Source organism: Plectrocnemia conspersa, unplaced genomic scaffold (genome assembly GCF_051122295.1).
Source record: "Plectrocnemia conspersa isolate PC_06_02 unplaced genomic scaffold, ASM5112229v1 ptg000011l, whole genome shotgun sequence".
NCBI lineage: Eukaryota > Metazoa > Arthropoda > Insecta > Trichoptera > Polycentropodidae > Plectrocnemia > Plectrocnemia conspersa.
In genome coordinates this window covers 4383995-4396623 of record NW_028277175.1, presented here as the reverse complement: position 1 = coordinate 4396623, position 12629 = coordinate 4383995, and the positions used below count along the sequence as shown (strand labels likewise).

At 31.2% G+C, this 12629-nt stretch overlaps 2 protein-coding genes across 29 annotated transcripts in view; one reads left to right on the top strand and one right to left on the bottom strand.

The window, feature by feature from the left end:
- shi (dynamin-1 shibire) overlaps positions 1-4274 on the bottom strand; it is a 29200-nt gene extending 24926 nt beyond the window's left edge. For all 28 annotated transcript variants that reach the window (XM_088198412.1, XM_088198421.1, XM_088198430.1 and 25 more), the window contains exons 1-2: positions 4040-4274; positions 3894-3967 (exon numbers count right to left, since the gene is read on the bottom strand). In XM_088198412.1, the coding sequence (XP_088054538.1) occupies positions 3894-3967; positions 4040-4203 (238 nt within the window). In that variant the 5' untranslated portion in view covers positions 4204-4274. The remainder of the gene's footprint in view (positions 1-3893; positions 3968-4039) is intronic.
- A 3974-nt stretch (positions 4275-8248) lies between these two features.
- Positions 8249-9227, top strand: LOC148229177 (uncharacterized). Its single transcript, XM_088198567.1, has 2 exons — positions 8249-8890; positions 8955-9227. Exons 1-2 carry the CDS (start codon positions 8303-8305, stop codon positions 9132-9134), a joined length of 768 nt encoding a protein of 255 aa, XP_088054693.1. The 5' UTR covers positions 8249-8302; the 3' UTR covers positions 9135-9227.
- Positions 9228-12629: the final 3402 nt, after the last annotated feature.

Genomic DNA, 12629 nt, shown 5'->3' with positions numbered 1-12629 from the left:
ATTTGTTTTAAGACATTTATATTATTAAATACATATTTATTATAAATGATTAGGCTTCTGTGGGAATACAGAGGCATTATGCTAATTTATTTCGTACTTTTTAATTTATTGTTATTATTTTCTATAGAAATTATTTACATTAATTAAAATTAAAAAAATATATACTTATAATGATTTTTTTATATTTAAAATACTATCTGGGGTACCTCAAAACAGTACAACATCGACCACCGTACATGTACGGCGATATTCCTCAAAGGGTTTTGCATTTTTCTGAGCAAATTCAAGAATGGGGCATATGCCCCCTCCCCCCATAAATAACGTCCATGTTTAAAATTCACGTCAAAAGCAATATAATCGTGCCATCGCATTGGAAACGCTTGGTTATGTAGCGTTCATATAATATTTAAATGTTTATAACATTATTACTACTTATAGTAGATGAGAATCGAATGAAGCATATCTAAACCGAATTTTGACCAATAGGAGAGCACAAAAAACAATTATCGCTTCTCAGAAGTCAAAAAATCCCTTGCAAAAAATTGATTGATTGGAAAATGCTAATGATGGAAAAAATTATGTTTTAAAATTTATTTTTTTCAATACACGCTAAAAATTTTTACAATATTTTTTTGTATGTTTGTTTCTCTGATGATACAATCATGAGCACGTTGACGGAACAACGCGATTATGTGTATAGGCGACCTTCGGAGAATTACAGGGAAGAATGTATAAAATGAGTCATAAAATATATAAGTTCAGTGATGTTATGGTCAGTTATTAGCGGCAAGAGTTCCGGTCCCTTTTATTTTGTTCGAGGAACAATGAATATAAATCAATATAAAACAGTTTTAGTTAGAAATTTTAAACTAAATTTTATTGATAAAAACATGAAAAACAATAAAGAAAACATTTATGCAAGATGCAGTTCCCTGCCACAATGCAAAATCAATATAGAATTACTTGGCAAGCAAAAATTTACTAGTTTTACCTAGGCCAGATAATTCACCTGATATAAATTCAATATAAAGTAAGTGAGCGGTTCTTAAATACAAGTGCTCAAATACAAATTCAGATATTTAAAAAAAACATGATAACGTGGCTAATCGACCCAAAAATAGCGAGTCTAGAGAGAATGCCTATAAGACTTAAGTAATAAAAGTTAGAATTGTGTTATAAGATATTCATTTTTTAAATTACATAAAAGAGTGTAGAAACAACAAAAATGTGAAAAATAATGTCTGGTCCAATTATTTGGCACACCACTGTATATTTACTAGTGAAAATGTATTTGAATTTCACTAGTGAAAATATAACTTCACTAAAAAATACATTCAATGCAACATTTATACATTTCTTCTAAATAAATATTGATAAGTATGTAAATGTATATATTACTACGTATGGAAAAGTTTGAATCATATAATTTTACTAGCACCTGTCAGATAAATTATATTTTCACTAATAAAAATATATATCTACATGTGAAAATGTATTCCAATATGATTTCATTGAAATGACATTTTAAAAACTATTTTAGGGATAAATTCTTTTTTTTTAGATTTTCTTTGAGGGATAACCCGAGAATTTTCGCAAATTCAGCTTTTTTCAGAGTGGGGCAGAAATTGGCAAGTCAGTGGTAGTTTTTTTTAATATTTCGATTTCATTAAATTTCATAGTATTTCATTAAATTACATGCATTTTGAATATGAAATTTGGGTTTCGGTCCAAATCGAGCGCATGCCTAGTGGCCGCCTGGGGTCGATATTTTTCGCTCAGCCGTTTTCAGAGCCCTTTTCTCCATCGACCGCCTTTCCGTTTTCGTTGTCGCTTCCGGCGGCGCAGCGGATAACAGAATCGCACGCTCGAAAACGAACGCAGACGACCATGAAATAGCGATCGCTAAATAATTGAATAGCAATTAACGCGCAATCTGTAAAAAAATGGCGGATAAAAGAAGAGGCGATGACGCGGCTGCGCAATGAGTCATCGTGCGATTTTTCATATAATTTATCCCACCGAACGTTTCGCATTCGTTACCTCGCCGAATCTTAAACGACAATGGCGCATCTGAGCAATGTTTACGTCGATAAAGTTTGAGAGCTGGCGGTGCGCGACCGCGCAAATCGATATCGCGCAGGTTCGTGGGTGTGCGGATTTGCGTTGGCAACACTGTTCGCGTATTTATAACACGAATAAAAACATTGGGAGAAAATTTTATTTTCAATTTAAACACATGGACGTCGACTAAAATGTGGTCTTAAGAATTTCAAATCGATTTTATGCAACTCTAATGTATGGCAACACTTTTTAATGAACGTAATTAAAAATCGCATACAACTGAAAGGCAAATCAATATTGTGCAAATCTGAATACATGGCAACACTTTGATGTACAAAATAATTTATATAATCAATTTAAGTATCTTTACGAAATTTATAATCATACAAGAGTTACGATCGATCACTCGTTTTACAATAATAATGGCGTACTTTGAGGCTAGAAAAATTCTCGTGTGAATTTATTGGATTAATATGTAGATATTATATTATAATGTTCTGCAATCCTTAATTTAAAAACTTTTTTTGAGTATCAATTTGTAATATCCAAAAGATTAGGCATCAAATGCGCGTTTGATGCAATCAATTCCAAAATAAAATGCTCAATCACTTCTATGGCAAAATTGTAATTAATTCAAAGGAGGAGGGGTAATTCTTTAGTAGCAGCTTATACCCCCAGAATAATGATTTAGAATAATAATAATAATAATAATGTAACCTTTAGTTGCCGAAATATCGGCTTTTGTTTCTTTGATGAAAATTGTCAAATCCGACGTCATCATTGAAGAAAGAATCGGATACATGTTTAATAATCTGTATGGTACTTGCTTTAGGAGCAAAATATTTTTTATTATATAATAAATCGATATTCAGAGAGTAATACCAAAAAAACTGACAATCGGTCGATACAATTGGAAAATGTGATATTTTCCTTATATGACCTCAACATTTTTGCCATTCCATAAATATTAAATTTGGTTAAAAAATCACTAGTTGGCTTCTGTACAAGATATTTGCCACAAATATTACCAACAAACTAATCAGCTAAGGCAACAAAGGATTAATAAATTAATTAGTGACTATAGATTTTTTTTATTAATAACCGCCATTTTGAAAGTAAGATGGCGGATCAGGCCCACTCAATATAATTGGGTCAATTTTTCAGAGCATTTGATGAAAATCTGATTAAAACTACAGCTTTTAATGTGTTAACGAATACATTTTGAACGATGTTAGTTTTGGAGTCTCCAATAGTATTATATATATAATTTTACATAAAACTGGCTATGATTTGTGTTTTTTAGCTGAGTTACGATTTTTTTAATAATCATTAGCATAAAACAAGATGTTAGTGAACTTAGCTGAGATATTTATAATAAAATTTTATGGGTATCTGATTAAAACTACGATAGTAGTTCGGTAATAATTATATGATCTCTCGGTGATAGTCAAAGAAAATTGCTACACGAGACCCCGCAGGACTGGCACTTTATTTTAAGTGGGGTTTTTATATGTTATTTTGAAATCTATTATACAATTTTTTAATTTCATTTTTTTCTGATCAACCATCGAACGATTCAAATTGTGGCAGTTATAAAATAAACCATCAAGTTGCGACTTGAGGCCCTGAGAGAAATAAAATTCGACCTAGAACTTTTTTCTACAAACAAGATGGTTTCTAATGACTTGTAATTAATAGTATAAAAGTAATCTTACAATACAAAAATCATGTTTAAGCATGGTCGATAAAAAACGTGTTACACACAAATAAAAAAAATGCCGACCCTGAAAAACGGTTGTAAACAAACAGATTGTAACAGAAATGCAACGTACCAGCCGGATTGTGCATGAGCTGCAGAATGAGGGGACGTCGAGTGACGATGCCCGAGCCTCGCGGAAGAAAATCCCTGAAAATCGAGAGCGCAAGATGAAAATTGGTTCCGTCGGTGTTGCCATGTCGATAAAAGATGGATGCCCACCTGCCGACGAAGTTCTCGAGCACCGAGCTCTTGCCTGCCGACTGACCGCCGACGACGGCGATCTGCGGCAGGTCGAGCTGCATATGCACGCCCAGCTGCGTGAAGGCATCCTGAAGCTTGTTGACGATGCCGATGAGGTGCTCCATGCCCGTGTTGCCCGCCATGGCGGCGGTGTCCGGGTGACAGCCGAGGGCCGCCCGCACGATACGGCCGCCGCCGCCGCCCAGAACAGACTACCGACACTGTGCGCCGCGCACACGCTCGATATTCTGCGCGGTCGCTGCGCGCGCAGACTCGCTGCCTACTCCGAACCCCGATAGACGCCCGACGAATCCGAAACCGAATTACTTACTACCTTCGACGAATAATTTCAAATATATATACCAATAGATTTTAAACACACCTATTCAATTATACATACGAATCTTTGAACCTCCAAAGAGAACAAGGAAGTAATATAACATGGAAATCGAGCGTTAAATAGTTTAGGAACTTCGTTCTACAGAATAAAAGACATAAAAAATAAAGCCATAAAAATAATTAACAATTCACTTTTATATACTAATTTTGTGTGAACTTAAGTTCAAATTACCACAATTGATATTGTGGTTGTACCAATCTGTGCAATAAATCATTATTTGAATATTCTTTCGTGCCCATATCTCCATGTATTATATTTTACATCGATATCGAGCTTTCGTATATTTCATAGTCGGAAAAGAAGTGGGAAGTTTTGGAAATTTATATGTGTTCGTCGAACAAGATGCAATTCAGCGTTTTATAATTAAAAAAATCATCCATTCAAATTCACATTATACATATATATAAACATATGAAACTGCGATGCGCAATCCGTCCTTCCTCGGCTATCTATTACTGTCGACAGTGCCTCGAATCGATTGTGTCTTTGGCGTCTATCGGAGAAAAGTTCAATTTTGACCAGCGCAATAGAATAGTGAGTAAATGCCTAAGATAAATTAGTTTGAATCCCATTTGAATCTTAGTGCTTTTTAATTTCTATCGTGTCTGGGAGATCAATATTAGTTATTATTATATCATTTTACTTCCAATTGATCATCACAAATTAGTTTTTCCTAGATTTTTTATAATTCCATAGATGAATATCGTCAGGGCCAGCTCTGAGCATACGAAACCGATTCAGTCACATGAAATTGTGCTAATTTCGGGGTCGGTTTTGCCGTCTCAGACTTTGTGTATTTTTGTAAATTTCCACAATAAACCAAGAAAATACACAAATTAAACTATGGCTCATTAAGATGCACATATTCGATCCTGTGATTTCTTCTGACAGTCCATGTATCGAAAATAATAAGCGTTTCAAATTTCAACACACGTTGATTGTTAGCAGTGATTTGAAAACTTTTTATATCGAGCACCTTTTTTATTTTGCCAAAATATAAATTTAATTAAATTCAATAATATAAATAATGTTGACCCACTATTTTATATACAGTTTTAATATTATTTACTTTGATATTGAAAATTAAAAACGATTTTTTTTGCAGTTTGTATAGTCAAGTTACTTTGCATGCTCTATATTCAATTAATTTATTTATTATTTTGAAGAATCAAAATGTCGACCTGCTTATATTAAAATTATTTAAAATTTCATTTGGATTTTATATTTGAATTTTGTATTCCTTACATAACTTTTTTGGATTAAAGGTCCTAGCGCTATACTCTTGTGTAGGTCCCTGCACTTGCCAGAACCTGAATAAGGTCATGTACAATTCAAATTGAGCTAGGTCGTACAAATTAATTAAAAACTGTCTAATGAGCTACATCGTATCATATATGTATAAAATAAAAAAGTTGTTTTTTCCAACAAAATATTATAAGATATGACCCCCAAAGTCAGCATTTTCTTAAGAGCGTTATTTATCTCGTTCCGAAACCTCTAACTTTTATTAAGATGAGAAAAAATGCTGTTTAAATGAAAATGAGACATTTAAAATAATACGATAAAAATATGACATATTCAGAACATTTCATGTTTTTACGAAAAACGCTTCATCAATCACAAAATATACATGTATTTATAAAACTTCACTAATTATATAAGACTATTTTTATATCAAAGGATTAAATTTTATATTATGAATAATATGTTATTTTACATTTTACACAAAAATGCATATAACATACATATTATGTATTTTTTGCATGTATTTTTAAAATACATAAAAATGAATGATGTATCAAAATTCACGATTTTAATTGTTTCACAATGTCACATATGTTAATATTGATTTCTTTAACGTAGCAAATTATTGATTTTGAAATTATACCTAAAGCAAAAGCAGAAGAAAGCATAACTTAAACACAATCATTGGCTGAACTAAATATATATTGTAAGCAGTATATAATACTAGAAACAAATAGAATATGTACTGGTGAGTTCACCACTATTGTCATTAATTGATTATTTATTTATAAGTGAATTTGATAGAAAAACGATTAAAAATCGACATTATGAGATGAAACTTTGGATTAATTATATAGACGGCATATTTGTATTAGACTCTATCACGGGTCGTCAACCTGGCCCGTAATATAGCCTAATAGTCTAATATAGCCCCACTAGTGAGCGTTAAAGGCTTCCGTAGTGGGCGGTGGGCGATTTTTGCTCTTACCCCAAAATCTTTGAAGATTTTGCTTCACAATTTTGTTTTTCGGCATAGCAAAATAAAAACTTGTTTTTTCAAATTTCCTAAATTCCTTCTAGAATTTTTTTCACCTATATACTGGATTGAAATATAGCGATGTTGCTGGGCGGTAAGGAAATTTTAACCATAAAAAATAAGGAAAAGTGGGTGGTAAGCCTAAAAAGGTTGACGACCCCTGGGCTATATGAAAATATACAATTTTATGTGCTACTTAATTTCTTCGGTGAAAATAAGAAAACTAATTAACAGTCCCACAAAAAATAGCATGGTTAACCATAATCAACGTGTGAAAACTTATTTTTTTAAATATCAAGATCACAGCTCTTTTAAAAATGCAACTTACAAACGATTGAGTTCTTAGACATAGATAAAAATGTCTGCCATGTTTACCTTGTCGTGATGATAAGATACAACAAAAAATATTGGAAATGCAAATTATAAAATAATAAAATTCCTCAATGTTGCATTTTTTGTAAAAATATATCAATAATAATGATATACTGAAAGAATAGAATAATGGTAATTAAATCTGAGCATTAAATTTACAATGATATTACCTAACATTTTTGCGTTATTAATGTTTGATAAACATACGTGATTTTGTGTAATTCGTATTATTTATCAACCTCTCATTTATTACTAGAAATATCGAAGTATAGTTTCAAGTGTATATGCATTGTCTTCAATCGTTAACTTTTTCAATAATAATTTACCACGTTTTATAATGTTGAACGTATATAGGTTGCGTTATAAAATCTTTTTTCTCTTTTTATCGCGTTACCGTTCGGTAGAGGGAACAGGACAGACAGATTCTTAAAATTGCTTAGTAGCGAGCTGATCATCACGATCGATTTTTCGACCATTGCCACTAATCGTTTATTATTTAATCGAAAATATTACATGGTAAATTGAAGTTTTGATTACATTCTGGACAGTTAAGGCGCATTTATTCTGAAAACTTGTCAACGATTGGAAAATCAATATGCTTTGTCTTGCGCACAAGGAATATAGGCCAACAAAGATTAATTTTCCTACGCAAAATTAAATCATGTAAACAAATAACTGAACATTCATGACATAGTTATGTATTATCTTACAAACCTTATTGATGAGTTATCAAAGCAATATAAGATTACAAAGTATATATTGAAAGTAAATTAAAAGCGTTCATATTATGGATCGAAGAGCTCCCATGTAAATGTCAAATGTCATTCAGGTAACCAATATCATACATATAAAATAAATATAAGATTAAATATTTATTATATATTGAAATATTTGATTAAATTAATTTAACTACTTTTGATTTTTATTACAGAAAAATAAATTTAAGTGCTTTTATATAATTATTGTAAAATATATATTATAAATTATTAGATACAATTACACGTATTAGATTAATATATTTTACTTATTAAGATCACCACCGTTTTATATTTTATTTATTGACCAAAAGTTGTACATTATATTTATTTTGTCTACGGTCGAATTTTTTCGTGTTATGGTCTTAAGAGTCGTCGTTCGTTCGTTAGAGATTCAAGTTAGTTGTCAGTTGTCATCTTAATTTTGTATCATAATGCAAACCGATATATTTTCTAATATGTCAAAAGTGGCATCGGAAGATCCAGATTTAAACTTAGGTAAACTAAGCAAACAGATAGAAATGAAAGAAAATGACTTGAAAAGATCTCAAGAAAAGATTTATAACCTATACATTAGTAATGCGAACTCCAAAGAGTTGGATCCCAAAATTATGTATCAGGTCAATAGCATGGTTTCAAATTTGTCTGACGGTACACTAAAGGGCTTTATCAATAAGGATGTATATAACGTAAAGACTGGTTTACCTTTGGAATCAAACACAGAAGAAAGATCAAACAGCATAGCCGAAGTGAACGCTTTGATAAAGAATTTGAATGCCAATCAAAAGGCAATCGATTGCAGTATTGACAAATTGGATGTCATGACTAATATAGAAAATCAGAGAATCAAACTCGAGGATACTAATCGTAACTTAGAAAAACTGATGTTTTCTATGAATCGCTTGCAATCTAATATGTCGAAATTGTTTACTCATCCGAGTCTCGACGAAGCGGCGCAGAGAGATTTGGTGTTTGAAAACAATCTGAAGAAAATGTTTGAAAAGACTGAATTATTCAACCAAGTAATTAGTTTTAACATTTGCTTTTTAATGTATTTACAAGATCCTTTAATGTTATTTGTTTTAGTACATCGTGGCTGCAAATAAAATCGAGAAAGCTTGCAAAGAGGCCAACACTATAGCTGGAGAAAATAGCCAGATTTATTCAAAGTTACCACCTATAATATCTTCGGTACTTCAAGATGTGGAGAGCGTTTTGTTGTTTGATGATTATGATTCCGATAGTCAATCTTTACTTAAAATTTAAGTTATGTTAACTTTAATGAGAATAAACCATTTAAAAGGATTAAATTGGGACGTAATACTAAAACTAGATTTGCGAATATTATTTATTTTTGTAATATTTTATTTTTAATTTATGTATAAAGTAAATAAAATAATATTTTCTTAGAAAAACAGAATTTATTTTATTTATCATTATTCTGTTCCATTTATAATTTTTTTTCCAAAGTATGAAAATTTACTTTCAAACATGTATAATTATAATATACCAAACTTATAAATCAATATCTAAAATTCGTCTAAAAAATATAAATAAGAAGCATACATTTTTATAACAGCCATAAAAACAAATTTTTAAAAAATTGTCAATTGACAGGTTAAAACATTTTTTAACCGTTTGGGATTACTATATAAATATTAACGTATTACTTTAAAAAATGAATGCTTTTCTCTCAAGCAATCCTACAATTTATTAAAAATGTATCTAATTCTTTATTTAATAATGGCAATTCTCACAAAAGTAGTATTAAACACTTAGATTGCTATTTGAATATTTTATTCCGTCTTCTTAAATATTTAATAGTACGTCCCTAGATCATGAACCCCAACGCTATAAAAAAATGTTGAAACTGGCGCTTGGGTTGGTCAAAGCATCTTGGCCATAACAAAAGTATTGCTTGGCATATCCTGACAATAATAAAAGTTCATTTGGGCTTTACGGATTGAACTGTCTTCTCTATACATTTTGTAGTTAATACATATAGGAAACGTAAGCAAAACAGCTTTTTTACGCTAAACGGCAAATAGGATTATTCGTTAAATTGAAGTCTAATGAAATATAAAAATTGTTGTTAAGACAGCACGGCAAAATATTTTAAATTATTTATATTAATCATAAAAATTTGTTTTTAATTTCATTGCTTTTTTGAATGTCTTACTTTTTTTCTCCAAACATGTCATTTAGAACATCAACATCGAGGCAGCAAACTCCTCAATGTGGATAATTTGAAAAGATGGCTGAAGACAGTGACGTCTCTAGGCTATGTGCCGCCCATAGACAGAATTAAAAATAACGCTTTTACTATTTTTCGAATTAATATTTCTTAAATTACATTACATTTTATATGTGTAACTTGTTTTACAAAGATTCTCACGAGCAAAGTTCTGTACAAATATGATCCAAAAAACCTATATTATTGTCAAATAATTATGTAAAAGATATCTATTACAAATTACTATGAATTAGAAAAAATATCAATTTAAAATGCACATACAGGATATAAGTATCGACTCTTGATGATCTTGTTAAGTATATATATTCGTAAATATTAATGTTTCGGAAAATATAGTTTTAATTACACTAATATTGAAATCATTATAACTATTGAATATGTATGAAGAGGTCAAGGTATATATTAATATTATAAATAAATGTCATTTAAATATAGAATATGCTTTAAACACTAAATTTAAATTTAACTTTTTTTGCTTTTATTTTTGCAAAATCATTGACGACTTCTTGCAAGTTGAGCTCATATACCATCTCAGTTTCAATAAGTAAAATTGAAAGCCCTCTTAATCTTTCTTCGGTCATTCGTGACTTTAAATGTTTTTTAATGAGGTTTAATTTTAAAAAACTTCTCTCAAGACAGGCTACAGATATAAGAAATGTCAGAATTATTCGAATTGCAGCAACACCATTCTGTATTATATTCTATCTAGGTGGTGTTGATTGCAGTCACTACGTTGGAATATATCCATCTATAATGTGGCTTAACCAATCTCCAGAGTAATTTTAATTATTCACAGAGCTCAATGGCATCAATATCTGATGATTCAAAATCGGTGAGCTTGGTCTTTATTTTTTACAATTTTCCATCAATGCTTCTGGCGAAACATTTATTAAACCATTGATGCTATTCAATATTTCAAAAAAAGATACATGATATTTCAAGTAATCAAATCTATCTTCAATTTCTTTTCAATATTATCTAAAGGTTCATCACAACTTTCATAATCGAATTGTTTCTTTACTTTTCGCTGTCTGCAATCAACTTCTTTGGGAAATAATGCAAGTATTTCGAGGGCTGCTGATAATTCACGAGCTGAAATTTTCATTAATTTGAATCCATTTTCTTTGTAACCTCGGAAAAAATCAAAAGAATGAAAGTTCTAAAACTAATTATAGCTTTAGAACTTTCATTAGGTCAAGTACAAAATATTTCTCTCAGGGGAAAATATTGCAACGCAATTGCAACATAATTTATCTGCACTTTGATGTTACACATGTTTTAAAAATATGATAGTTATCCTTACCGATATTACTATGGACTTCTGATATAAAAGGGCTGATTAAAGAATATTCAAACCGAATTTTAGTCAATAAGAGAGCGCAAAAAACAATTAGCACTTCTTAGAAGTCGAAAATTCACGTAAAAAGCAATTAAATCGCGACGGCGATGGTTGTCTTTTGTGCTTTCCTATTGGCCAAAATTCGGTTTAGATGTGCTTTATTCGATTCTCACTAGTAATATTGTTATAAAATGTCTTAATATGAATGTTGCCATTACGACGACACGATTTTCTTGCTTTTGTCGTGAATTCTAAACAGGAACGTCATTTAGGGGGCGCATTTGCTTCTCTCCTTGAATTTAGCCAGAAAATGCATGTCATTTAATGCAATACAGTAGACCCCCCCAATTACACGGTAAATTGGGAACGTACCATTTAGGTGCGTGTAGTTGAGGGACTAGAAAATATTCATACAATTTTTTGAAATACGTACGTGCGGATCAGACGCGTGTGGTGTGATATCCTCCTTTTGGCTTGCACACACAAAGTAACGAGCACCGAGCACCCAAATAGCACGTCCCCAATTTACCGTGTTATTCGGGGGTCAACTGTATATTGTAAACTAAATTCGTGTGTTAAGAATATTTTAACATTTTCCAAACTTGTTCTGTGATCATTTACCGCTCCTAGGCAACTGCTTACTTGCCTATGAATGGCTGAAGAGAACTAAGCCCTTTGATCTGGTCTAGTTATCATTAATGAAACTCATTTACTATTAGTGATTGTGTAGTGTAGGACAGAAAACTTTTGGACACCAATGGATGAACAGTGTTTACAACATAAGGTAAAATTAATTGTTGGTCATAAACAAGACCAGTTTTAATGAAAAAAAAAATTTAAACGTTTGAATCAATATAAATATCACAATAATTTGCGAGTACCAACAATTACACTCTAGAAAAACAATTGTGCATTACCATTGCCCAATAATGTTCACAATAACCATGCAGATTATCAATTACGTAAACATAAGGACTCGCAAATTTTGATACACAGACCCAGAAACAATACTCACGGCATAGCGCACCAAATAGCATTGTATGTATCCTTTGTCATTATTGGATCGCCCACACATAGTCACCTGCAAGTTATGCTTTCACCAAGAGATAAGGAGGAGTTAAACAAATATGCTATTGGTTCTAAAGTGTCCTCTCTCCCCACTTGTCGA

Bases quoted from the DNA above. Each gene is read 5' to 3' on its own strand.
- LOC148229177 (XM_088198567.1), top strand. From the start codon at position 8,303: ATGCAAACCGATATATTTTCTAATATGTCAAAAGTGGCATCGGAAGAT. The intron at 8,891-8,954 runs GTAATTAGTTTT...TATTTGTTTTAG, and splicing joins AGACTGAATTATTCAACCAA to TACATCGTGGCTGCAAATAA.